Source organism: Eptesicus fuscus, chromosome 3 (assembly GCF_027574615.1).
Source record: "Eptesicus fuscus isolate TK198812 chromosome 3, DD_ASM_mEF_20220401, whole genome shotgun sequence".
Taxonomy (NCBI): domain Eukaryota; kingdom Metazoa; phylum Chordata; class Mammalia; order Chiroptera; family Vespertilionidae; genus Eptesicus; species Eptesicus fuscus.
Genome location: NC_072475.1, coordinates 45,496,392 through 45,524,218, shown reverse-complemented (window position 1 = coordinate 45,524,218; position 27,827 = coordinate 45,496,392). Strand labels below are relative to the sequence as shown.

Genomic DNA, 27,827 nt, shown 5'->3' with positions numbered 1-27,827 from the left:
GCTGGAGAACTGGAGAAGTAACGTGGAAATGCTGAGATAATATAGTACTTGCAGGAAGAAACTACTACTCCTGGGGCTGGAGGGACAAAGGGAAGAGGTTGGAGTTATAGAACCTAGAAGCCTGGACAGGGACCCTGTGGAGCAAGAACTCTGACTCCTGTGGAAGAGGCGCCATTAGGGAAACAGCTGGGACCAAGCACCACTGCTGGGGTAAGAAACCACTTACCCCAGGTGGGGGGTGATGTCAACAGTAACAGCAAGTCTTCCTGAAAGTGCCCCCTATTTTCAAGATCCCCCTGAAAAAGCAGAAGTGCCAATTCATCTGTAGGGTTACAAAACAGAGTATAGAAGGGTAATTTTGGAACTGAGGGACAATAGATTTATCACAGCATAGACTCACTCCCCATGCTACATTTCTTAACTGGTTGACCTTGAGGAAGTTGCTGAACCTCAAGTCCCTTGCCTCTACACTGAGGATAATACCCCATGGGGTGGTCATTATATTTAAATGAAATACTATATTCAAATGTATCCAACACAGTGAGAGTCCCACCAGGGCAGTTAGCTTCCCTTTTATTCTGTTAGAAGTTCAGGGGTGCCATGTTACAGCTAAACTCCTTCAGTTCAAAGAAGTTATAAAAAATGGCTGAATGGAATTTGAGAAATATTAGGTAGGGTAAGCCAATGGGAAAGGCATGCCTACCATATATAGTTGCTTTACATTCATTAACTTATTTACCACTTATAAAAGTCTTGTGAGGTGGTATTATAGTCCCATTTTCCAGATGAGAAAACTGAGGGTCAGCCAGGTGAAGTGACTTACTCAAGATCCAGCTTGTAAGAAGCAGATCTGGGGCCTAGAATCCAGGTTTTTAAATGTAAAGCCCAGTGCTGTATTCAGGATCCAGGCTTTTCTTCAAATAAGGAAAAAGTGCTCTATGAGTGTTTAACTCACTTTCACATCACTCTGAGATTTGCCGACTTCATAGACTTCTAGAATAACAGAGTTGGGTCGGGGGGGTGGGGAGGAGTTAGAGAATATCAAGCCCAGCCTCTTCATTTTATGGATAAAGAAATTGAGGCTCATAATGGGAGGGAGGAGTGAGGGCTTGCTAAAGGCAGCAGCGTGCATATTGTGGACTAAGCTGGACTTTTAAAAAATATATATTTTATTGATTTTTTACAGAGAGGAAGGGAGACGGATAGAGAGTTAGAAACATTGGTGAGAGAGAAACATCAATCAGCTGCCTCCTGCACACTCCCTACTGGGGATGTGCCCGCAACCAAGGTACATGCCCTTGACCGGAATCAAACCTGGGACCCTTCAATCCGCAGGCCGACACTCTATCCACTGAGCCAAACTGGTTAGGGCTAAGCTGGACTTTTTATTTTTTCCACAATTACTGATTGAGCACCTACTATGTGCCAGTACTGTTGCAGGCATAGGGATACAGCAAGTGAACAAGATAGATGAGATGACTGCTGTCATGGAGCCTAGGTTCCATGCTAGTTGGGAGTGGGAGAGAATAGATAACTAAACAAATCAGCTAATGATTCATAGAAACAAATGCCTAGACCTCTGTTGCAGGTTACCTCTAACCCAGCAGTCTTCCTCCTCACCAAGCTGGCTTTCTCTGAGGGGGCAAATTCAACCCTTCCTCCTCAAGCAGAGGATGATGGACTACAAGATGCAACCTTCTGAAAAGCCCACAAACAGCCTCTCTTCTCCCACTGTGTATTCTCTCCTCCAGGGACTATGGTCATCGTCAGTGGCTGGGGGAAGCAGTTCTTGCAAAGATTCCCAGAGACTCTGATGGAGGTAAAGTTTAACTTATGCCCTACAGAGAGTGACACCCCTGCCCCGCATGAGACCTTCCTGCTCCATGTTTCCCCTTAGAGACTTGGAGGCTGGAGCAGGGAGTGGTTGAGAAAGACAACAGAGACGAGCACACATGTCAAAGCTCACTGACACTTTGAATCCCCTCAAGCTTGATCTGTTTGTTATGCATGTCATGGGTCTCTAGTCTCTAAACATTGTTGACTGTTTCTGTAGCTTATTAAAGGCTCAGCTCATGGAAATTCTTGCAGATAATAGCAGGCTTGGACACCCGAAAGGATGGTCCATCTGTACAGAATAAAGACTCACATAGCAGATTAAACAAGAATGAGCCAAAGAATAGGCTCTTGAGAGTTGCAGTCCTTGCAATAACAAACTTAACTGTTGCAATTAGAATTTCGCATTCACATCTATAATAATAAAAGTGTAATATGCTAATTAGACCCAACAGCTGAAAAACCTTCCAGAGCTCATTCCAGATGTCCTTCTGGATGAAGCCACTGCAGCGGGGGCCAAGGCAGAGGTGGTTAGGGGCAATCAGGCAGGCAGGCAGAGTGGTTTGGGGTGATCAGGCAGGCAGGCAGAGTGGTTTGGGGTGATCAGGCAGGCAGGCAGAGGGGTTAAGGGCGATCAGGCAGGCAGGCGAGTGGTTAGGGGAGATGAGGCAGGCAGGCAGAGTGGCTAGGGGTGATCAGGCAGGCAGGCAGGTAAGTGGTTAGGGGCGATGAGGCAGGCAGGCAGAGTGGTTAAGGGTCATCAGGCAGGCAGGCAGGCGAGTGGTTAGGAGCCAGTGGTCCCAGATTGTGAGAGTGTGCAGGCTGGGCTGAGGAACCCCCTCTCCCCTGTGCACAAATTTCATGCACTGGGCCTCTAGTCATTACATAAAAGAACACTGAACTACAAGTAAGGAACCATGGCTCCTAGTCTTAACTCCTGCTAACTTTCTGGGTGATCTTAAACAAGTAATTTGCCTCTGTAGACTATAGTTTAGTATCTCAAGCTGCAAAGTCAGGGACAACACTTGATGTCCTCCAAAAGCTGCCTGGCTCTGATATTACCAGGTTCAATGACTGCCACAGCTAGTTTCTAAATACTTCAACACATGTTATTTTAAGTACTTTAAATTTTCAAATTTGCAACAACCATTCACTCTTCGTTCATTAAATCCCAGGTGATCATTTGGTGCCTCCCACATACTAGACATTGTACTAGCTACTAGGTATGCTGAGGGATAAAAGGACAGATCTGGTTCCAGGACTCCTTGGGCTGATAGTCAAGTGGGAAATACAGACAGTAGTTACCAATGTGATAAATGTGATGATGGAGAAATGTGGAATGCTCCTGAATGTATAATGGGGGATATGACCTTGTCTTAGGGGCTCAGGAGGACTTCCCAGAGGCAGTAACATCTAAACAATAAATAAAGGCCAGTCAGGCACTTAACAGTTTTCTGAGGATATGTACTCACAACCGCCCTGCCCTGATTTCCTCTCCCCACTTATCCGGGAAGGCCGTGGCCCAAGAGCGACCTGAATGTCCTCTGGTCCCTTCCCAGCAAAGGCCAGCAGAAGCTGTATTTTGGGGCCATATGACCCATTCAGTTATTGGTTTGGCTGAACTAAACTCATAGGTTTCCTTGTTTTAGTCCACACATCTATGCTAACATTTAGCTCCAACCTGAATCAAGGGCAATGATAATAACAACACCTTACTTTCAGGTATCAATTTATCACCTCAATGCAAAATCTATAATAATAAAAGCATAATATGCTAATTAGACCGGACAACCTTCCAGACGAAGCTGGGGCTGCGAGGGAAGCCCAAGTTCCGGCTACCTGCCGGTGGCCCAAGGAAAGCCTGAATCCCGGGTGCCGGAGGGAAGCTGGTGCTGGCAGCCAGGGGGAAGAAGGCCTACTCTTGCACAAATTTCATGCATCGGCCCTCTAATATATATATAAATAAATACACACACACACACACACACACACACACACTGACTATGCTCCAAGTTACATAAGATAGAAATGGACAAGATACAGACCTAGTGTCTAGAAGCTCATACTGTAGTGAGGGAGAATGTAAGTAAATGCTTTCTGCAAGGTGAGCATCAGTAACCCTACAGTACTAATATTTATACAGCATTCATAGTTTTCAGAGCATCATCTATCTGCTCATTCATCTCCTCTTTGAACTGAATTCAGTTTTCCACCACAGTCTGTGTGGTTAGTATGTCAAATATTGTGACTTCCATTGTTCAGATGAGGAAACAGAGTCCAGAGGTCTGTGATTAAGCCACATGCCTTAGGCCCCACAGCCAGTAATGGTAGGAATGGGGGAAAGAAGACTGACCATAGATTTTGCATACAGTGCCATATTTGAAATAATGCATGTGCTGGGCAAGTATGATCACCAGTTTATAGATGAGAAAACTGAAACTCAAAGAGGACAAATGACTTTCCCAAGGTCACACAGCAAGTTTATGACTGAGACTATACCTGATCATGGATCTGCTGATTCTCCAATGAGTATTTCTTCACCTGCACCATAGGGCAATTTCTGAGACCAGGTCTAAGGTAGTTCCAAGCTCATCTAGCTGGGGAGCAGCCAGCTGTAGGGGGTGTCAGAATAGCAAGGATTCCTCAGCCAGGAGTGGGGACCAATGATGGCCTTGTATTTCAGATTGAAATCCCAATTGTTGATCACCGCACCTGCCAGGAGGCCTATGCCCCACTGAAGAAGAAAGTGACCAGAGACATGATCTGTGCTGGGTTCAAGGAAGGTAAATCAAGAGACTGGTATATAATAATTTGGTGTCTAGCTCATGCATTGAAGTGGTGCAGAGCCCAGGAATGGAAGGGCAGAACACCTGGGAGTCTGGTAGGCTAAATAGGAAAGGGGTGGTGGGGAGGAAGTTCATGAGAGGGAGGGTTCTGCCAGAGAAATGATGTCAGAGAGAAGAATGCTAAGAAATTTCCATTACTCCCTTCTCCAAGTTCACCTTTTCACCTATGAAACACAAGAATCCTTAACTGGCACTTTCTAAAATCTCTGAGCTCTGAGGCGGCCTCACCTGGAACTGCTCAGAGCCCATGTTTGAGTCAAATGATCTGCTTGCACCCCCTCGTGTCCAATTCTCTGAACTACAAGTTAGCGGTGGGAAGAAAGAGGCTCCTTTGGATTTGGGGCTAGGGAAGGGGACAGGTTATTTTGACTTGCGTCTCTTTTTTTATATTTAGGGGGGAAGGATGCCTGTGCGGGTGACTCAGGAGGTCCCATGGTGACCCTGGATAAAGAGACAGGCCAGTGGTACCTGGTGGGCACAGTGTCCTGGGGCAAGGACTGTGGAAAGAAGGACTTCTACGGAGTATATTCCTACGTCTACAGCAACAAGGACTGGATCCAGAGAGTCACCAGTATGAAGAATTGAATTCAGTTTTCCACCACCTGTCCATGGTCAGTCAGCGGAAGAGGATAATTTCTTGACGCAAGACACCTTCACCCTTCACCTGCCTCATTCAGCCCATCCATTCCTAGCCAATAATGAAGACATCTCAGCTCCCTTTTCACTCTCTTTTAAGAAGCAGAGTAGCTGAGTGATCAGAACACAGGGCTGAATCCAGCCTCCATCACTTACAAGTTTTACAACAATGGACAGGTGACTTCACCCCTTTTAACCTCAGTTTCTTTGTCCATATTCTGGAAATGGCATACCTTACCTACCTCATAAAAGTTTGATGAGAATCTAATTAATTAATATATACATACCACTTAGCACAGTGCAGGCATAAAGTAAGTGTTCAGTAAATATGACTTAGCAGAATATGAGTATGTCTACCAGGCAGGCAAAATTCTCTTACAAATCCTGGCTGGGGCTTAGGTCTGATTAGTGTGTACCCTTTCTCTCAATCTTAACTATCTCTTTCATCTGCCCCCAAATGCCCTATGCTTCCTTGCTACCATGCACCTTTCCAAGCCGCAATCCCTGTCCCCCACTAAAAATGTAAAAGAGAGAGGTTCTTAGTCCTATAGCATGTCCCACAGCAATGCATGAGCTAGACACCAAATTGTGAGAGTGCCTGTGCGAAGCAGGGCAAGGAGGGCGACTGGGAATGGTTGACAGAGAAGCCAGACGCCAGGTTCTAGAACCAGCTCTGCCCTTAGCTCTCTGTGTGGCTCTAAGGAATTCCCTTCCCCTCATCCCAAAGGACCCTCCCAGCTCTGACAATCCAGGATCCAGTGGAGCCATTTTTTTCTTGATGAGTTAAAGCCAAAGTAAGCAAAAGGCCAAAATTACCTTAAGGTTCAATAGAGTTTTGATAGAAAATACTGCTGCTGCAGCAATACCAAACCCTGGTTCCCAAAGACATAGCTCAGCCAAAATGTTAGTCAAGGGATCTTCCCTTATTACTAAGCAGAGCATCTGCTCTAGGCCCCAACCTCCTTTCCTTCCTGAGAACCTGAGCTGCACAAGGTCATCCCTGAGAGACTAGACTCAGGCCCCTGAACCCTCCCTCCCTATGTCCACAGCTTACCCCATGCAGCCCTTCTTCTGATTCCTCACCCCTGTTCCTTACCCTGTACACCCTAGCCCCACATGGTCATAAGTGTTTCCCACACAGAATACTCTTGGAGAGCCAACTCCTCTCTCAGGAAGCTCCCAGAGACCTCATCCCCTCCAGAACCTGAGATTTAAGCCTTTCAGGGGATCAGAAGCCCCAAGTCCCTGTTTGGTCCTATCAATTTTGGTCTTCATGGGAGATTTCAGTTCTTGACCTGCTCTGCAGCTGCTAAAGTAATTCAGAGTCTCTTGCTGAAAGAAGATACAAGGAATGAGACTTATGGACACTATGTCCTATGCTGAATGCTCAGGAGCAGCAGTTCACAGCCTGCTTCTGTTTTTTTAAAAATATATATATTTTTATTGATTTCAGAGAGGAAGGGAGAGGGAAAGAGAGATAGATCAGTGATGAGAGAGAATCATTGATCAGCTGCCTTCTGCACACCCCACACTGGGGATCGAGCACACAACCAGGGCATGTGCCCTGACCAGGAATTGAACCATGACCTCCTGGTTCATAGGTCAACACTTGACCACTGAACCATGCCAGCTGAGCTACTTCTGGTTCTGTGTGCTGGTCTTCCTACCTCCCTGTGCCCTGTAGTTTATTCTATAAAGGGAAGGTCACAGTAGTACCCAACTCCAGCAGACATTTGTCAAGCAAGCTGGAGCTCTATTTCATACACCAAAAAAGAAGTGCGATGCAAAGTTTGGAATTGCCCTAAGTCATTCCAAAACTCCATACTTCTCTGACTCGCAGTACTGCCTGGCAGTCCCCATGTACCAGACTGTGCTGACTGCCCCAGAGACTACTGAGATGAGGGAAATATGCCTCCTACCTTCCAGGAGCTCCAACAGAGGGAACTGGCATACACAGGTGACCACCATGATCAGAATGAACCCCACCCACTGCGATGTGTGGGAGCAGCATGGAGACATTGGAGGGGGAAGCATCAGGAAGGCATCCCAGAGGATATGGTGCTGGAGCTGAACCTGGAGGAAGGTGGGCACTTCCACAGGTGAGACAGGGAGGCCTTCCAGGTGGAAGGAGAACAGAATAAATGTCCCCTCAGTCTTTCCTCAGATTACACTATCTTCTTTCACAAAAATGGCATGTCTGGTAGACCAATGTTCTGATTCTGGAAGCATACCAACAATTAAAGAGACTTTCTCTTTAAAGTGAGACAACAATGGGACTTGGCCTTAGGATTTGTATACAAATACTGGTTTCCCTCCACTAATCAAAAGGAGAGCATTCCTATGAAACCCTCAGAAGTCAAAATAGTGTAAAGTGAAGAAACCATTGCCTTAGGACACATATTGCTAACAGATGCATAAAATAAATGGAGGTAAAGTAACGGATGCTCACAGACACAGTGCAGAGCTGTGGTGCCCAGATGCTGAGGTGCTGTGTGTGATTCCCAGAAGAAGCTTAGCGGGACCACTCTCGCTACTTCTATAGCAGCTGCTGCAAAACAAATGCTGAATGCTAATTTCGCTTTTCACCCTTTTTTCTTAAAAGTGAAAATTCTCTATGAAGCAGGTGGTAATGTACATCTTTTGTGAAAACGAAGTGTGGTAAAGCAAACTTTCAAAAAGTGGGGATATCTGTACTGACTTATGGCTGGGCATAGTTTATCCCATTTGTTCTCCCAATTGCAACTTCACCCTTAATTGTGAGCAGATGTCTGACTGTGCTGCGTAAGGCTGTATCAGCCCCTGCACTACTGCCAAGATCCATGAACCTGAAATCTCTCACAGAGTCAGAGGCAGAGGATTAAAGTGTCTGTAAGGACCATCTTGTCTAATTTCATGACCCTTTCTTAAACATTTCTGGAGATGGGAAACTCACTACCTCCAAATGCAGCCCATTCCAACTTCAAAATGAACACAAACATCTCTTCTATGCAACTAAAACCCACCTCCCTAGAAGACAGTTTTTTATAGCTAAAGCTCTGATTTCATACCATGAAGGTTGTTATTTTCAGTAAGCACCATGCCAATTTCATTAGCAACAGAAGCTGTTGTTCTTGTAGGTGACTACACATTTGTTCCAATAAACATCTGCCTTGAGTCAAAGCATCCTATTTGGCTTGTATGTTGTCATGCACTGACATTTCATCTAACATTTGTCTGGGTCTGATTAGGATCACTGTACCATGAAAAGAGAGACTATGATAAGATCATCCTCTCTAATAAAATGGTAATATGCAAATTAACCACCACTCTGCTACATAAGCCACGCCCACCAGCCAAGCCAAGCCACGCCCACCAGCCAATCAGGGCAAGCATGCAAATTAGCCCCATCCAAGATGGCTACAGCCACAGAGAGCAAGGTTTCCCAGGTAACAGAGCAAGCCAAGCTTTCCATAGCCGTTGCAGGCCTAACCCTCCATTCAAGCTACAAAGTTTCAATTATAGAAGGTAAACAAATTCAAACAAATGGCGGCAGAATGGAGCTTGAGAGAGCAGGCCAGGGTTGCCAGCGGCAACAGGGGAAGCAAAGCTTTCCGCACACCCTGGCCGGGCTCACCCGCTTAAGGCTACAAAGTTTCAATTGTAGAAGGTGAATTAACTGCCACAGAAATGGCTTCCACCCCCGGAGGGAGCAGCAGGCTTGGCTCCACTCCAGGCTACAATGTTTCAATTGTAGAAGGAAAATAAATTCCAAATACCAGGGCCTCCGCTTGGGTTGCCAGGGGGCATGGCCGGCCTGCAAACCACCACAGGCCCCTCTCTCAGGCCGCCCCACGCCCCAAGGGAACCCCACCCTGATCTGGGACACCCTTCAGGGCAAACCAGCTGGCCCCCACCCATGCACCAGGCCTCTATCTTATCTAATAAAAGAGTAATATACAGATTGATCATCACTGCAACACACAATATAGCTGCACCCATGTGGTCAAAGATCCTGCCCCCATGTGGACACAAGATGGCCACTACAAGATGGCCAGCAGGAGAGGGCAGTTGGGAGGCACCCGGCCTGCAAGGGAGGGCAGTTGAGAGGGACCAGGCTTGCAAGGGAGGGCAGTTGGAGGTGACCAGGCCGGCACAGGAGGGAAGTTGTTGGCAAACAGGCTGGCAGCGGAGTGGTTAGGGGGTGATCAGGCTGGCAGGCAGAAGCGGTTAGGGGCAATCAGGAAGGCAGGCAGGCAAGCAGTTGGGAGCCAGCAGTCCTGGATTGTGAGAGGGATGTCCGACCGGGATCGGGCCTAAACGGGCAGTCGGACATCCATTGAGGGGTCCCATATTGGCGAGGGTACAGGCTGGGCTGAGGGACAACTCCCCTCCGTGCACGAATTTCATGCACTGGGCCTCTAGTATTATCAATATAGTAGCATGTCTTAAGTTTTGCCGGTCAGTTCTAATTAAATACCTTGTCCTACTGTTCCTGTAAATTATCAGTATATCTCAAGATGCCAATTTTTCAGCGTCAAATTACATATCTTGATTTCATCCATACCCAGAATAGAAAAAAAAACAATTTCCAGATCATGTGTTCAATTGTTTGGTTCAGAAAATATGGTACTGTGTCTATGAGTGGCCTGTTATAGATTGGAGTACAGTACTTCCTTTCTGCCATGAGTTAATATTTTCTGGTGACAGATATCTAAGAATCAATACCATCAAGAAGTACTTCAAACAAAGGTAGGCAAGAATCAAGGATGTAAAATCCATACCCCTCAGATGGCAGAGATGGTGGCCCATCTGGGTCTAGAATAGGTCTTGAAACTAAGACACTTAGGTTCTAATGCAGCATAAGTTGACTCCCTTATCCACTTAATTTCTCCATCTATAAACTACTAGCAGAAAAACCTTCTCTGAGAGTTGTTCAGAAAAATGAGCAGATAGAAAAGAACTTTGGCAACTAAACTTAGCTCACATGTAAAAAATTGTATGGGAAATAATCACTAACATTTTTGATCACTTACTATCTGATAGAGACTACATTAAGCTCTTACACAATTCCCTAATTTAATCCTCCCAATAACCTGTGATGAATATACTAGTACTGTTATTATCCCCACTTTACAGGTGAGCAAACTGGAGCATAGCAAGGCTGAAAATATGGCCCAGCCTAGAAAGAGCAACACTCCATAGCAACAAACACACATAGTGTTCAAATTTTGGTTTCTAATACTCTTCTCCAATAAAAGAAACTCCTTGAAGAAATGGCTGATCCAGGACTAGAGCAAGAAATGTTCCCTGCTCTAGTATGGGTATTTTTCTGGTACAAGATGAGCCTAAAACATCTTGGATTAGAACTTAAGGAAGTGCAATGATGGAGGGATGACAAAGGGATGCAGGAGCCTATTGGAAGAGCTCCAATGGCCAAAGCTGGAATAATGTGAGCAACCAAACAAATAAAATTATATTGTATTATAACCCAATATATAAAGTAAATATCCATGATATATATATATATATATACATATATATATATATATATAACCCAATATATAAAGTAAATATCCATGAGTACATACTTATATGAATAAATTCTGAATACATAAATAAATGGGGAGAATAGATGGCTCTCCCATGGAGAATGCCAAATAATTTATGTAAATTATTTGCTCTAAAGGAGCTGGAATAACTTTCCATCCCTTAAGTGTGGGCTGCATATAGTGACTTCCTTTCAAAGGGTCCAATATGCAAATGGGGGAGGGGGAAGAATAACCTTATAGTGGAGAAACCTGACTGAACACTACTTTAGCCAGGTGTCCACAGTTAATATCAACAGAGATGAGTCCTGTTGATAGTATGTGGCCTTGAAAGGCTGTGGTGAAAGTGGCACTGCATCTTTGTGCTTTTTCCTTCCTCTCCAAATCTCATAACCCCAGTCTAGTCATGAGAAACATATCAGAAAAATCCCATTTGAGGGATATTCTAAAAATACTTGACCAATGTTCCTCAAAATTGTTCAGGGCATCAATAATAGGGAAAGTGGAGAAGCTGACACAACCAAGAGGAACCTGTAATGGGGTTGAATTGTATCGCCCCAAAAGATATGTTGAAGTCCTAATCTTCAATGTATCCAAATGTGACCTTATTAGGAAATGGGTTCCTTGCAGATATAATTTGTTAAGGCAAGATCATACTGCAGTATGATCTGGTTCATATTAATCCAATATGACCAATGTCCCCATAAGAAGAGGAGACACAAGAAGCAGACACAAGAGGGAGCACTGTGTGACAACGAGGGAGAGATTGAAGTCCTGTAGCTATAAACCAAGGAATGCCAAGAAACTGATGACAACCACCAGACACTAGGGTCAGGCAAGGAAGATTATTTCCTACAGGTTTCAGAGGGAGCCTGACTCTGCCAGCACTTTGATTTCAAACCTCTAGTCTCCAGATTGTGAGATAAGGCATTTCTGTTGTTTTAAGCCATTCAGTATGGGGTGCTTTGTTATGGCGGCCTTAGGAAACTGAAGCAAAGGCTAAGGAGGCATGATGACTAAATATGATGTGATACCCTAGATGGCCTCCTGGAACAGAAAAAGGACATAGGTAAAAACAAAGAAAATCAGAAGGAAGTATGGACTTCAGTTAAGAACAAGATATGAGTACTAGAGGCCCGATGCACGAAAATTCATGCCAAAGTAGGCCTTCCTTCCCCTGGCTGCCGGCACCGGCTTCCCTGCGGTACCTGGGACCCAGGCTTCCCTCCTCCAGCCGCCAGCAGGCACCCAGAGCCCCATCTGGCTTCCCTCTGGCCCCGGTTTCATCCAGTATAATTAGCATATTACCCTTTTATTATTATAGATTGGTTTATTAACTGTGATAAATGTACCAAACTAATGAAAGATGTTAACAATAGGGGAGACTGGATGCAGGTTATATGGGAACTTTATGTACCATCTTTACAATTTTTCTGTTAATCAAAACAATTCTAAAATTAAAAGTGTTTTTTTTAAAGGTGTGACCCAAGATCTCGCTGTTAGGAGATGGAGGGACCAGGATTTGAAACCAGTTCTGATGGACTCTGGAGCCCAAGCTCTTCCTGCACTGGTTCTGCACCAAGGGTTCTCAAAGTGGGCTGCACAAGGAGTCACCTGGGAAGTTTCAAAAAACACTGATGTCTGGGTCCCGTCCCCAGAGATTCAAATATAATCAGTCAGCATTGGGGTTGGAGGATTAAAGTTCCCCAGATAATTCTAAGTTGCATTCATTTTGAGAACCACATTTCTAGGTGACCCTGCTGGTGTGTAACCCCTAAAGAATGTTGGCAGCCTCCATTACCCAAGCTCAGGTCTTTGATTTAAGTCACACAGCTAGTAAGAGGCAGCAACGGTGTGGGCGCCTGCTGCTCTCAGCCATGATCCAGAACTTCCATGTGACTCTCAGCTACACCCACGCTCAGAAATGTCTGCATTGTTTTCCTGGAAAGAAGTCGCTTTTACTCCGCAGTGTAACCTGAAGAAGGGGAAGGCATTCCAGGCATGGGGCATTGCACTTGTGAAAGAAGAGAGGTAAAAAGACAATAGTGTTTGGGGGAAACAGTGACTTGGTGTCCCTGGAGAGCCAGACAAATTGGGAGAGAAAAAGCACACCCTGGGGAAGATCTGAAGTCTCAGCCTGGGATGCACAGCTTGGTTTTGGAAATGGGGAGACATTTGAAGTTTGGGGACCAAGGAGAGACATGATCAAGTGAAGCATTAGTGCAGAGTAAGCTGAAGGAGAAGAGGCGCAAGGTAGGGAAATGTAAGATGGCCTGTGAACATCAGGCAAGGGACTCCGCTGGCCCTGAACTAGGTTAGGCCTGTGGAAAGAGAACAGGAATCTGCTTCCTGTGGCTCTGAGAACCTAGGGCTGAATCTTTAAAAAGCCAGTTTTAACAGTTTCCCAACCTCTGCTAACACTTCAGGATGAATTAGTAGAGAAGTAGAGAGGAAACAGGGCAGGGACCCAAACCCAAAGCTGGTAATGGTTTTCAGGCCCCTGCTCTTTTCTGTGGCTGCTGCCATCCATGCTTGTCTCCAGAAAGAAAGGAACTGGGTTCTCTGAACTTGACAAAAAACAAACAAGGCCTTTGTAACCATCTCCTGCATCTGGTATGTGTTGGCCTTTTTTCCAAGAAGATAAGAAAAATGTCATTTAAATGCAAAAACACAGGCTCAGTTCCCAGCATTGAGCTTCTGATCACAGGAAAAAGAGCCAAGATCCTTTTAACACTGAGGCAGATCACAAGGCTCCAAGGGAGTTCCCTCTGAGGAATGGGGCATTAAGACAAGATTGTGTTATGACCAGAAGGTATGTCAAGTCTGGATCGTGCCCAAGGCGAGCATGTTGACTAATGAACAGATCGATGTGGGTGGGAACATATCTCCCCCACCAACATCTGCCAGTCCCAGTGGAGGCCTCCACAACGTCACAGGTTGTGATCCCCAGTCCATACCAACAGGCCAGCACTAACCAGAGCAAGCTCCAGAGACCTGACGGGTATGTGTCGATGCAGTCCAGGCCCAAGTCTCAGAAGATGCTGACCTACTTTGAAAGTGAGGACTCTCATCTCCCCTTGAGCTGTTTATCCTGTGACATTATTCCATCTTGCCCATCTCACCCATCTCCTGGGACTTTCTGGCTTATTTAATCCCACTCATTAAACACTCACACGTGCCCCAGGCCTGTCACCGGGATCCAAGACAACAGAATCTTTCCTTTAAACAAGACTGACAACATCTTCCTTTGGTCTTAAGTTTGCATGTCCAATGCCTAAATCCATGTTGGAAGTCTAGACCTCCCACTAAGTCTTTTAATTTTAATGCGTTTAAAAATTATTAAATACTTCAAACACACTGAGAAAAACAGAGACAAAAATCCATGTCCTGCTCAGACTTGATGAAAGCACATGTCCCAGGCAAGGGACATGGACAGAATTCTAGTCCAAAGAGTAAGTTGGTTCCATGAGAGAGAAGGTGCTTTGGGCCAGTGGAAAGAGCCCAGAACCTCAACTTTGAAGACCTGGGCTCCAGTCCAAGCTCAGCTGCCTAATGGCTCTGAAAGCTCAAGTGAATCGTGCTCTCTGTGCCTAAGTTTCCAGTTTCTCTATGGGTTTCTCCCTCTTTCCAACCTCTCTTCATAGAGAGCCCCAGCGCTCTGTATAAATAGCCCTACCTAATCTCATGACATTTACTATCATCTAAATGTTGATAACTCCAAATTTATCTCTAGTTTGGGCCTCTCCTCTGAACTGCAAATGTGAATAGTCAACTGCCACCTTGGTATTTCTCACCTTTAATGTCTAACAGAATGCCTAAAACACATCTCAAACTTCACATGTCCAAAACCAATCTCCTCATAGTGCTCCCAAATATTTTCCTACACAGACTTCCTCATCGCAGGAAGTGGTAACTATATTTATTCTTCCAGTTGCCCAGGCCAAAAACTTGGGGCCTCTTTGATTTCTCTATCTCTCAGACCCCATGTCTGAGTCATCAGCATATCCTCTCAGCTTATCTTTAAAATAGATCTTGACTCAATTCTAGTTGCTATCACCCTAGTACAGGCCACCACCCTGGAATGCACTTCTTTCATTATTCCATGGTTGAAACCCTCCTGTGGCTTCTTGTCTCATTCATTAAAAACCAATGCTCCAACCCCCATTACCACTCTGACCCCCATTACTACATACAGTAGTCATGACTATTAAGCCTGAACCGCACTCCAGCCACATTGGCCTCCTCACAGTTGAAAATTCTATCTGCTCCTGCTTCAGGGTCTTTGCACATGTCATTCCCCTTACTCAGTTCTTTCATCTTCTTTCAAATGTCACTTTCTTGATGAGACCTTCCCTACTTTCCCAATCTAAAATTCTAATTCTATTCCCCGCTCTTCCTATCCCCTCTGCCTACTTTATTTTTCTCCTTACTACTTAACACTAATACACCACACATCTTACTTATATTGTTTATTGTCTAGCTCCTCTACCAGCCATCAGGTCAGTGATTTAGTCATTTTGCATTTCACTATAATCCCAGAGTCTAGAACAATGCCTGACACATAATATGTACTCAATAAACATTTATTATAAGTTAATATTGAAAATAGGTAATATATTATGTCCTCATAATATCACTATGACCCTATTAAGACAGAAGTGAAAATGTTGGGCTTATTTTAGAAATGAGGAGATTAAGACTGAAATTCTATCACTACTACCCAAGTCCTTGTATAAGGCAGTTACCTTGAGGTAACTGCCTTTCAAAATATGAATATCTTTATAGAAGTCTAGTCAGAGTAAGATTTATAAAAGTTTGCTTCCAGGATGGAAAGGAAAGAAAGGTGTTGTGGCTATTTAGTTAAGAGGGTCAAATTCCAAACCAACCTAAGCAAACTAAAATCCTGGGGTAACAACTAGATGACCTACTAGAGGAGTCAGGGTCAAGGCACCACCCTAAATGCTCAAGGACAAATAGGAATAAGCAGCAATCTGTGACAAGGTAAGAGCTAGCAGGGATCCTTCAGATCACCTTCCCTCTTTGCTTTACAAATGAGGAAACTGAGACTCAGGAGGGAAAGAACTAAGTCACCCAAGGTCAGCAGCCTAGATATCTTCATAATGGCTAAACCAGGGCTGAAATCCAAGTTGCCCAGCTCCTATACTAGCCATACTCACCCTCCCAAGAAGGTCCAGTGACCAAATGGCCATACAACAGGAGGATTTCATTTCCCTTCTGCATGTGGCAGTACCCACACAATGCCAAAAATGACTCCAAAGGAAATTCCTTAGCTGGGAGTCCTACTGAGAAACAGAATGGAACTTGGAAAAGAACTAAATTCCTTCTGGGGTATTTCAGCCAGTGGAGTGAAGCCCAGAAATCACTGCTGTTTTCTGTTTGGGGAGATTTTTAAAATATCTATCTTTAAAGAATGAAGAGGGACTACAATGCTGCTAGAAAATAAAGTATTTGCTTTGAAATGTATTGAGGAAAAGAAAATAAGGGATTCTACATATATTAAAATAGACCAGGTCTCAGCCTTGTGCTGGGTAATTAACCCTTGCCTTTCAGTTTTTCCTAAAGCATTTACCAAAAGAGCTTAAACTCACAAAGAGAAAGCCTTTCAGGACTCAAAATGGGGAGGGGCTGTCAATTGAAAGGGAAAGGGGAAGGAGAGGAGGAGCATGTGCTCTTTATCAGGTAATACCACAGATAATGCATTATTTATTTCTTACCATTGCCATCCAAGGCAGATAGTATTGTTCCCATTTTGATGAGGGAAAAAATGAGGCTGAAGAGCTTAAGTAACTTGCCTAAGGCCATACCACTGGTAAGCAGGAGAGCCAGGGATCAAGTGTTTCTTAACCCCGAATTTCAGGATCTTCCCTTACTTCATGCTGTACCATGACATTCAAGTTCCTTACTTTCTCTAGGCTTCAGTTCCCTATCCATGACATTGGGGCCCAATATCAAGTATCTCTAATATGTCTTACAGCTCTGATGGTCTATGGACTTAATCTGTTGGGGATTGACCTTATTTAGTGATTTTTTTGGTTCTCAATGTTCCTGACCCCCAGGAAGAGTTCCTCCACTGGGCTGGTCCCCAGTCCCTATGAGTTTGAGGGAAGTAGATCAAGGCAACACTTCTTGCTGATCCCACACTGAGTATTTCAGCCTCCAGAACCACAATTCAGTGCCTGTAGGTCTCCTCCCAACTGAAACATCAAGTCCAGTGCACAGAAACTCCACTGGGAGAGGTTTGGGATCCTGGAATATCCCTGAGGAGTTCATTTGTAACACCTAGGGTACATTCTAACAAGTTCATTATGCAGCAAGTGGCAATGTGTGCAAAGAAAGAACTGTCCCAGAGAAGTCTTTGCCAAGACAGGGCTAAGCTGGTGAACAAGCCTAGAACCCCCATCTATAGCAAGTATAAGGGAAACAGAAGGGCCTCCATAGGTTGTAGACATCTTCCTATGGAGCAGGACGACTTAATGCTTTAGGAAAGAGTTTTGGACTAAAAGTAAAACTAAGTCAGGGTTGGAATCCTCGCTCTGACACTATCTGGCAGTGGGATCTAAGGACATCACTTCCACATTGGAGTCACATTCTAGCAGGGAGTATAGTCATAGACAAGTAATTATAACAAAATTTGATAAGCATTTGGCAAGGATGGTCGGTTAAATAATGTAGAATTTCAGAGAAAGATAAAGCCAAGGTTGAAGGCAGGAGCTGGAAAGATCAAGTCCCCAGGATAGGGAGTTGGAGTAAAAAGCTTAGCCCTAGTCCTAGAGAATCCAAGGCAGGTCATTAAGGAAATCTCAGGGCTCATTATTACAAGACCAGGTGCCAACAAAAGCCTGTTCCTCAGAAAGCATTGTACCAGACAGCACAGGTGAGTTACCTGGGAGTCTTATTCTAATCCAAATGTTCAGGACTCATGCCCAGAAATTCTGATTCTAATGGTCTGAGGAGGAGGCTGGGCACTGTTATGTCTTTAAAAGCTCCCCAGGAGTTCTCAAGTGTAGACAAGGCTGAGAACTTTTGTAGTAAGCAAATATCTCTGAGAGACAGGGCCTGCCCCTTAGTGCCCATTGGATCCCAGCCCCCAACTCAGGGCTTGCCAGATAGAAGGTGCTCAGGATATGTGGCCTAAACAAAGGGATGAATGCTGTGTGACTGAAGCAAAGTCACCAGCCAGTTACTAGAACTAGAGCAAGGGCAGAAATAGGACTGACCTTATACTGGTTCCCTGACCAAGGACTTCCTGCATCCCTCTTGACTATGGACACAATTGGCCCAAACCTTGAAGCTGGAGGGAAATAAAGCCTTATGTGGAGACCCCAGAAAAGAGAGAGAGTGGATGGAAGATATACAACAGCCCATTACAGATCAGGGACTGTACAGTGAATCTGAAGCACACATTAATGACTACTAAGCCTGATTGAAGATACCCATCTTTATTAATGTATCCCATCTTTATATAAGTGGACCTCTTCCCTCCACCACTATAGATGGTGATTATTTTCCATTATAAAGGGGAGCAATGGGGGAGGGGATAATGGAGTCAAGTTATTAAGAGAGGTGAGCTGAACAAGGAAACTCAAAAGTGCAGGGTGGCATCCCACCTCTCCTTTCTGCCTCTCCCGCCCACCCCACTCCATAGCCTTGTTATCAGAAGTCTTCTCTCCTCTCATTCCAAACTATAGTGCATCCCATTTTAAAGAGATGTAAGATCCACATATCTATGCACTTGTGTATGGGCACATCTTTGATGCTTCCTCTCTTACTAATGACCCCCATCCCTGTGGTTCTAGGTAGGTAGTTGATTTTGGGGGAGAGGGCCCATGTTTGGCCAATGTGAAACTTCTCAACGAAGATTTCAGCAAAGAGCCCAAGGAGACCAGGCTCCTGTTCCTATGTTCCAACCATCAGAACTTCTGAGAATCAGTCAGACTTGGTCCCCTCTGAAGACCCTTTGTTATAATGGAAATTCATTATATTTGTTTCTCAGGGATTTTATGCTTGCTTCTAACACTCTACTTTCTAAACCTCCCCTAAACTCTCTGCCAGTTCAAATACACTGGGTCAGATGCCCCGCTCTATGGGACTCCACCCCAAGCAATACCTCTGAGCCAGGTAGACCCCAGAATTCGCCCTGAGTGGAGGGGAGCTGGGAGCCTGAAGAAGAGAAGCAAGGGACCCTGTGGACCCAGCAGCAAAAGGACAACCCAGTGCCCAACTCACTCTCTTCTAAAGGAACCTCTGCTGTGTGCATGGAGGCAGAGCTATGGTTGAGGCTCAGACACTAGGCAGAGGCTAATTTAAGGCTGCAGCTCCAGATGTGGGAGATATGGGGGGGGGGGAGGGTTATAAGAAAACAGAGATGCACTTATCACTGAGGAAAGGCCTTTGGAGATCACTTAATCCTGTAGTTTTCAAACTTTTTTTTTAAAGCAGTTGGCCTTTTTTATATACAAATTTTTTAATGGAACTCCAAGATGGAACTGTTCTGATTAAAGCAACAGGAGGAGGAGGAGGATGCATGGTTTGACCAGGATAACCCAGACATACAATCTACCTTCCAAATCCAAAAGTCACCTATGCCGAAATTTGGGGCCCTGTGGGTTTCATTTTGAAAAACCAACGATCTAGTCCAAACCCATGATATTATACATGGAAAAGCTGGGTGAGCTGTCCAGGGAACCCGCTGAATCCGTGGCAGCACCAGTGCTAGATCTTAAGCCCACTCCCAACCCAGGTCTCTCTGCATCCCTCCCACTAGCCCCCTAGCCTTGGGTCCCTAGAGTTCCCTGGGGCCCACCAAGGGAATCTTAGACTGAGCTGCGGAAGGAGAACTGCAGGTAGATGATCAGCAGCAGGACCGTGGCCCAAAACAAGCACCAGGGGATAGAGCAGAAATTGGAGCCAGAACCCGTCTCAGCTTGCGGTTTGGAGGGGCTAGGTGCCGGCTTGAAAGTGTAGATGGCCGCCTCCTCCTCCAGCAGCTTCTGGCTGGGCTTCCAGTGCACGATGCCCTCCTGGCAGGCCTCGCAGAACTCACTGCGGTGCCTCCTGTTGTCTTGGCGGCTGGCCACGTGGATGCGGTAGTGGCCACCGCGCTCGCCATAGCACTGCTCGCGCAGGCTGGTGATGAGGTTGTCCACCAGGCTCTCGATGTTCTCCTCCAGCATGCTGGACTCGTCCAGGTGAGCCGTGCCACACTCGTAGCACAGCTGCTTGAAGACGCGCATGCGCACCGAGCCCGCGCGCTGGGCCCGGTCCAGGTACATGTGGAAGAGGATGACCACGTGGGGCGACTGCCAGGTGTGCCAGCACCAGGAGCAGTGGAACCTGCGAGGATGGGAGAGAGGTAGGAGGAAAGAAAGGAATGGAAACAGGGGAAACAGCTGCAGGAAGTCAATGAGGGTCAGTAGGCAGAGCATGGAGACGGTGTGTTTGTGATCCTTTGGGTCATTAGCTTTCCCCAGGTGGCTGCCCAGCCTGCCCCTTTGTGTGTGCTGCTAGGCCCAGAGCACACTCCTTGGATGCACCTGGCATCCAGCAACGCTCTGCCAGTCACTCAGGCCCACCTCCGCGGTGCTTTGTGGAGGCCTCAGCTCCCTCCATCCCAATACCCTCAGGCCTTGCCCTTGGGCCTTGGCTCTGGCATCTTTCCTCCTCTGTAAAACATGCAAGGGCACTAGATGATCGGAGGCACACTGCATGATATATGAATCACATGATCTATCCACACATTCTTACCTGTCAACATTGACTGTGAAAAGGCTAGACCTAAGTCAGGAGAAAATAATACTATTATCACTTATCAGGCTCCAGCATGAGACAGGATTAATGCATCCCAAGGCCTGGAAGTGCAGGCAATCCAGGCCCAGAATGAGCACACTGGGGCCAGCTGGGATCACAGGTCACCAAACTGTCTGGAGGAGCCACAGCCCTCTCCATTTAGCCCCACAAGCCTTCCAAGTCTTTGGAGAAGCTCCTGGGCTCTGCCAGGAAGTGTCCAGCCTCTTGTGCCCTCAGCAAATACCCAGCTGTTTGCACCCCTTCCATCAGCCAATTGAGGAGCCTTCACATTTTCATTCTCATCTCTTCTCTTTTACTCATATCTTTGAGGACTCTTTCCCCTCTCTCAGACTAGACTACAAAACTTGAATTAGAAAATGTTAAAACCTTAGAAATCATCCAATTAACTCTTTGTTTTATTCTGAGGCAGAGAGAATAAGAAAGCAATCCACATACATGTAGCTAGTTAGACACAGAGCCAGTACCCTGCACATGGCAAGTGCCCAGTGGAAGTTTCTTGAATTGAGTTAAATAGACTGAACCAGGCCAGGAAGGAAGGCCTTGCTTCTGACCCTCAGACTGCCCACTTAGTCTCCCTATTTTATGTCCCAAAGATAAGTTTTTATATAATAGACCCATGGACAAGAGTGATGGAAAGTGATCTCAGATATTATTGCACATACCTAGGGGCCTTTATCAAAATGAAGATTCTGATTCAGTAGGTCTAGAATGGGGTTCAAGTTCTTCATCTTTAACAGGTTCCATGTGATTTTGATGCTGCTGGTCCAGGAAGCACAAGACAAGGATCTAGGCTAACCTCTCCTTTTGCAAATGGGAAAGGGAGGTCCAAGATGGAAATTGAGTTGCTCAAGGGCCACAGAGCTAAGAGTAGACCCAGTTTCTACACACTTCTTGTGTTCAGTATTTTATATTAAGTCAAGCTGAATTAAAGAGAGTGAAATGGAACTGTCCCAAGACCCCAGAGTTTAGAACTAATGAATATATTCCACCTCTTTTCTAGAAGGGGAAACTTGGGCTTGGAGGAGAAAGGTTACACAGGTGCTCAGTGGAAGAGTGGGAAACAAATTCAGGTATCTCAACTCCCAGTTAAGGACTCTTTCTCTGCCTCCAGTCTACATGGACCCAAGAGTGCGACTGACTCTTACTTAGTGCCTGGCTTCTCCATGTCTCTGTCTCTACTGGGAGGTGCCCCAGTGGCTACCTGCAGGACCCTTATGAGACTACTCACCTGCCGGAGGCATGCAATTCCAGGTACTGCTTCCAGCCAGGGGCCAGCACATTGTGCTTGAGGTTGGGGTCTATAATGAGGTCCCAGCTGTCAGCCGGCTTTGCCACCTCCATCTTCTCATAGAAGGCTTTCTTCCATTCACCTGTGGTCACGCTTTTACACATGGTCTCGTCAGTGGTGAGAGAGGGCAAGCTGCACCTGAGTGAGAACACGGAGAGTGAGGGCAGGTGCAGGGTAGGGCAGCGCAGTCTCCACGGTCTAAAAATCCTCATCTACAGGACCAGAGGAAGCAGGACCTGGCTCCCTCCTTTGTCCGCAATGGAACCTGTTTCCAAGGCAACCCGGCAGGGCCCCAGAGATAGAGCTTGGGGAGAAGGAAGTCTCTGGAAGGATGTTTCAGGGCCCTGAGGCTGCGAATGCAGGGTTTGTGTGTCTAGGTCACCCAAGATAGAATGGGGGTCCTGAAAGGAGGCTGAGCTTCAGAGCATCTCACTCTGGCCTGCAAAGGGCATGCGGAGATGAGGACCTGTGAGCTAGCTCAGCTTCACCTTGCTGTCCCTGGAGACATCATCAGCATCTGGCTGCTATGGTAACCATGATGCCTTAGGGAGCCTAAGAGAAATAAGGGATGAGAAGATTAAACCTGTTAATAGATGCAGCAATAATAATAAACTCTCTCTGTACCTCCACCCATCCTGTGACCAAGACTTTGACATTTACAAAAACTAGTGGAGGTATCTTGACCCACAGTTTTTATTGCTGCTGTACAGATTGGGAGCCTGGGACTTACCTAGCTTATACATGTTAGAGCTCCTATCCAAATCCAAGTAATTAAGCCCCTACAAATTTATTAATTTATTCGTTTCAAACATACCCATGTGGCAGGCTCTCTTCCAGGTGGCTGTAACTGAGTATGTACCCACTAACCAGAATGCAACAGGATCTGTGCTATGACAACATTTACAAGAGCAGCCCTGTGCACACAGGTGTGAGCCATTGCATCAGCAGGGCGGAGCGGAAAAGAGGATTTTCAACTTCACTATAGAAGAGGAACACAATATCCACGGAAAAAGCAGCCTTTACTATAGGTGCCTCTCCTGCTAGCTTCCAATAAATTATTTTTCCTTTATAAAAGTCATACAGGTTTATTCTAGAAAAATTGGAAAATAAAGATAAAATAAGGCAAAAGTAAGACTCTTCCTAATACCCATATTCAAGATTATCACCATTAATATTATGATATATACACCTTGCCTGCCATTGTCTGTACATGTATGTGTGTATGCATGTATGTGTATATAATATATACACACATTCAACATACCACATACCACTCTGTGATCTATTTTTTAAATAACAATATATCATGAGTATTTTTCTAGGTCCTTAATAATATTCTATCTTGTAGGCTACCTAAGTTCTGTTATGTGATTCAGCATAACTTGTCTAGCCAGTCCTTTATTTGGGGGCATACATTATATTAATCTCTCACAATTACACTCTTGCTACCTATTTGCATAAAACTTACTGATGAAGCTCATGGACCTGCATTCCAGGCAGCAGAAACAATGCTTCCTGCAGCTGAAAAACACATCCCTTTACTCTCTGCAAAAGCTTTGTGTAGCTAGAAGAATCTGAGCAAGCTCTTCAAACAATATGACTATGGACAGCCCTTAGGTCCTGAAGTTTAGTGATGAAAAAAGGGTTTAATCTCCCATCTGGTACTGAAGATCATCTTCCAAGTGCTCGCCCTACCTTTGTATGAATGCTTGACTCCTTGATGTCCTCTATTTTAGCCTCAGCTTATTCATCTTAGCAATGGGTAATTATGAAGTGGTAACTATAGTGATTAAAGCAGGATCTCTGGAATCACTTGCCTGGGGGATTTTTTTTTTTTTTTGGAAGGGGGAGTTTTTTGTTGTGTTTTGTTTTGTTTTGTTTTGTTTGTAATTCCCTTATATCTTGCTAGGTAGATATGCTAATATATGTAATGTGTATTATTTCATTCTGGCAAACCATTTGTTGGTGTTTTAGGTGAATATACTTTAAGTCTGTATAGTAACAGCAACATAAAGTCCTTACTAGGTATCAATCATTGTCATGAGTGCATAATACATATTAATTTATCTTATTCCAGTAACCTCTATAGTTAGGTAATAATAAGAATTGCAGCTCCATTTTGCACATATGTAAGTTAAGCAGAGAGGTTAGATAACTTGCCAAAATTCCACAGCTAATAGTTAATGGAACTGGGATTTGAACCTACATGACTGTCTCCAAATCCCCAGCTTAATTACTGCACTGCCCACATGGAATCTTAAAAACATTCTCTGAATAAATGTCTTTCTACTTTCTCATCTGTTGAATATGGTCATTTTATACTATGAGAATTGAAATTCATATTTGTTCAGCAAATGGTTCACTAGGCCACACTGAGGCCACAGCCCCCAGGAAGAGGATGAGGTGTATTTGACCAGCCAGGCTCCCTGTTCCTACTACAGAGACCACCTCTGCTGCTGAACCTATGGAGCAACAGGTCCACAGATTCCTGATGTCCAGCGTAAATATTTTAGAGCTGAAAGAAAAATTCAATGTGAAATCTTACCAAAGAAAATATAGTGCATAAAGCCATCTCTACATACACCATTCTTACAAAGCCGTAATCATTTGATGTCAGGTGCCCTGGTTCAGAGGAAAGAGCAATGAACTGGAAGTCAGGAGACATCCTATATAATAGAAGGCTAATATGCAAATCAACCAAACAACGGAATGACCAGTCACTATGATGCACACTGACCACCAGGGGGGCAGATGTTCAATGCAGGAGCTGTCCCCTGGTGGTCAGTGTGCTCCCACAGGAGGAGCGCCACTCAGCCAGAAGCCGGACTCACTGCTGGTGAGCGCAGCAGCGATGGCGGGAGCCTCTCCCACCTATGTGGCAGTTGGATATCCTCCAAGGACTCCCAGACTGTGAGAGGGCACAGGCCAGGCTGAGGGACACCCCCCACTGCAAGTGCACAAATTTCGTGCACTGGGGCCTCTGGTAAATATATATTTCAGCATTGATACTGGCTGGCTCAATGACCTTCAGCAAGTCATTTCTCTTGGCCTCGGTTTGTCCATCAGTTCAATGAAAAATTAGAGTGGATGGTAACGCTGAGGTCCCCTCTGACTGTGGCCATATGTGGATTGAAGAACTTTATACTTAGAAACTGGAATCCTTGGAGAGCAGGAGGTAGGACGGAAGCCACTGGATGGAGGGCAGCTTCTAATGCAGCATTGTAGGCAGTGCCTGGAGTCAGGGTCTATCTCCTTGGGGGCTGCTACATAGTTAAAAAGTGGAGAAGTGTCACTTTACTAGCTTTATACTGGACACAGTAAGTTGGACAGATATTAAATCAGAACCACTGGCCTGGCTGATGTGTCTCAGTTGGTTGGGCATCATCACATGCACCAGGAGGTCTCCAATTCTATTCCTGGTCAGGACACATGCCCAGGTTTTGGGCTCAATCCCCAGTAGGGGGTGTGTAGGAGGCAGCCAATCAATGTTTCTTTCTCTTCCATATTTCTATCTCTCTCTCATCTCCCTTCCTCTCTCTGAAATCAATAAAACATATTTTTTTTAAAAAATCAGAGCCACTGAACGCTAACACTGGAAAGGATTTTAAGTTCATTAATTTTTTTAGTCTTCAAGTCAGTATTCTTGCCTCTGAAATAAAGCAAGAATACTGAGAAGTAAAGCCTAGAGAAGTAAAGTGACTTAATCAGCCTCAGAAGTATGATGGGAGAGTCTCAGGTTGCAGCATGGGCCATGGTGAGAATGGAAGCTGAGGACATTCCCAGAAAGTATGTGAAGCTGAGAGAAGCTTATCGAACTTGTCCTGAAGCCAAAGTGTATTACCCAGCACCAGGAACAAATTCTCTAGAAGTATTTTGCATCTGTTGCTACAATAAACATTATGATGAAAAACAAGAACACAGAAAGTAAGAATTGCCAGAGTTGTGTGTGTGCATGTGTGTGTGCAACCAGCTGATGCAATCCCCATTGGCACAAATTAAGCTTAAAGCCTGAGCTTGCTATGCAGAGGCCAATGTAAAGCATCCTTCTATATAGCAGAATGTTTTATCTAATAAAATAATATTTCTATCAAGACAAATAATCCTATGATATTGCAACTTGCTCTCTATCAAATGAACTCTGATGCCCTGAAATGTACACTTTTGAGATTGCCAGTTTAGATAGATATCAATGGCCTCACCTTGACCAATTTAAAGTGCATGCTGTGAATAGTTTAAATTCACAAAATGGTTTAAAACTAAATTCCAACTAGAAAATAGAGTGGTAAAAAAAAAAAAAAAAAAACTAAAGAAAGGAAACCATGTCTCTAATTTGTTGTTTGGCTCAATAAGAAATATTTTATAAAGCTTATTATTTTATTACTGTTTATCAAAATGCTATAAACATTTTAACATTGCCACTCTTGAAATAATGCACTAATGAAAAGTGATTCTCAATAGGTGCAATTCTAAAACCCTAAGGGACATTTGGGAAGGGAGAGGAGTATGTTTGGGGGCTGGGTCAATGACTAGAAGTTTCTACTGACACTCAGTGCCCAGAGAACCAAAAATATAAATGTGCCTAACAATTCCACAACAGAGGATTTTTCTTCTCAACATGTCCCACCCTTGCTGAGCCTGAGCAGCCAGCTCCTCCGTGATCGACTAGCTTAGGGGTCAAAGAGCCCAGGTAGTAGTTTCAACTTCCACTTTAATGGAACCATTGGTTTGTTCCCTGGTGGAAACATTCCTCCCTTGGGAACCAAGACCTCTAAACCAGCAGAGTCCAAAGTTGTGGGGATAGGAAGCAAAGAATAAAACAAAATACAAAAAAAAAAAATTACTAATGTATTTTAGAGGTAATTTTGAGAGAGTTTTTCTACCTCTTCATTCCTGGAGCTGGGAAAAGCAGCACCAAATCTTGGTTGCTAATTCAGAACATATGCTTATCCTAGAGAACATTAACATAACCCTGCAAAATGCCATCACCTAGATGGCTCTATACCACAGTCTTCCAAAGGCCATCCTATTCAATCAGGCCAGATGCTTCAGGATAATGGGGGATATGGTGAGACAAATGAGTTCCATGAGGATGAGCTCATTGCCAGATTTAATTTGCTTTAAAATTAGCTCCTGGCCTTAGCTGGTTTGACTCAGTGGATAGAGTGTCAGCCTATGGACTGAAGGGTCCCGGGTTCAATTCCAGTCAAGGGCACATGCCCGGGTTGCAGGCTCAATACCCAGTAGGGAATGTGTAGGAGGCAGATCAAGGATTCTCTCTCATCATTGATGTTTCTCTCTCTCTCTCCCTCTCCCTTCCTCTCTGAAATCAATAAAAATATATTAAAACTAGAGGCCTGGTGCACAAATTTGTGCACACGTGGAGTTCCTTGACCTGGCCAGTGATCGGGGCCCATTGAGGGGTCTGACTGGCCAGGGGGAGGGACTGCAGGAGGTTGGCCAGCTGCAGGAGTTTGGCTGTGGGATTGCACTGACCACCAGGGGGCAACTCCTGCATTAAGCATCTGCCCTCTGGTAGTCAGTGCGCATCGTTTGGTCATTTGGTCACTTAGGCTTATATATATATATATATATATATATATATATATATATATACATATATATATATATATATATATATATATAGAGAGAGAGAGAGAGAGAGAGAGAGAGAGAGAGAGAGAGAGAGAGAGAGAGAGAGAGAGAGAGAGAGAGAGAGATGAACTCCTGGTCCGAAGCAATGCTTCACAGAATATTACCATGGTAAATAGGGTATTTTCTAAGTCCACTGCTGAGTGTCCATCCAAATGTTGCTAGCAAAAATTAACACTAAACCCTTGATAGGGACTCAATTCAGTGGGTAGCAGAGCTTTG

General features: G+C 44.8%; 2 protein-coding genes across 2 annotated transcripts in view; one reads left to right on the top strand and one right to left on the bottom strand.

Annotated features, from left to right (window-relative positions):
• Positions 1-5,264, top strand: part of MASP1 (MBL associated serine protease 1) — a 51,499-nt gene extending 46,235 nt beyond the window's left edge. The window contains exons 13-15 of the mRNA XM_008151575.3: positions 1,752-1,819; positions 4,517-4,616; positions 5,074-5,264. Coding sequence (XP_008149797.2) covers positions 1,752-1,819; positions 4,517-4,616; positions 5,074-5,264 — 359 coding nt within the window. The remainder of the gene's footprint in view (positions 1-1,751; positions 1,820-4,516; positions 4,617-5,073) is intronic.
• A 14,410-nt stretch (positions 5,265-19,674) lies between these two features.
• RTP1 (receptor transporter protein 1) lies at positions 19,675-22,168 on the bottom strand. The gene is made up of 2 exons (XM_008151573.3): positions 21,897-22,168; positions 19,675-20,194 (listed from the first exon to the last, which is right to left on the bottom strand). Exons 1-2 carry the CDS (start codon positions 22,166-22,168, stop codon positions 19,675-19,677), a joined length of 792 nt encoding a protein of 263 aa, XP_008149795.1.
• Between the last annotated feature and the right edge of the window lie 5,659 nt (positions 22,169-27,827).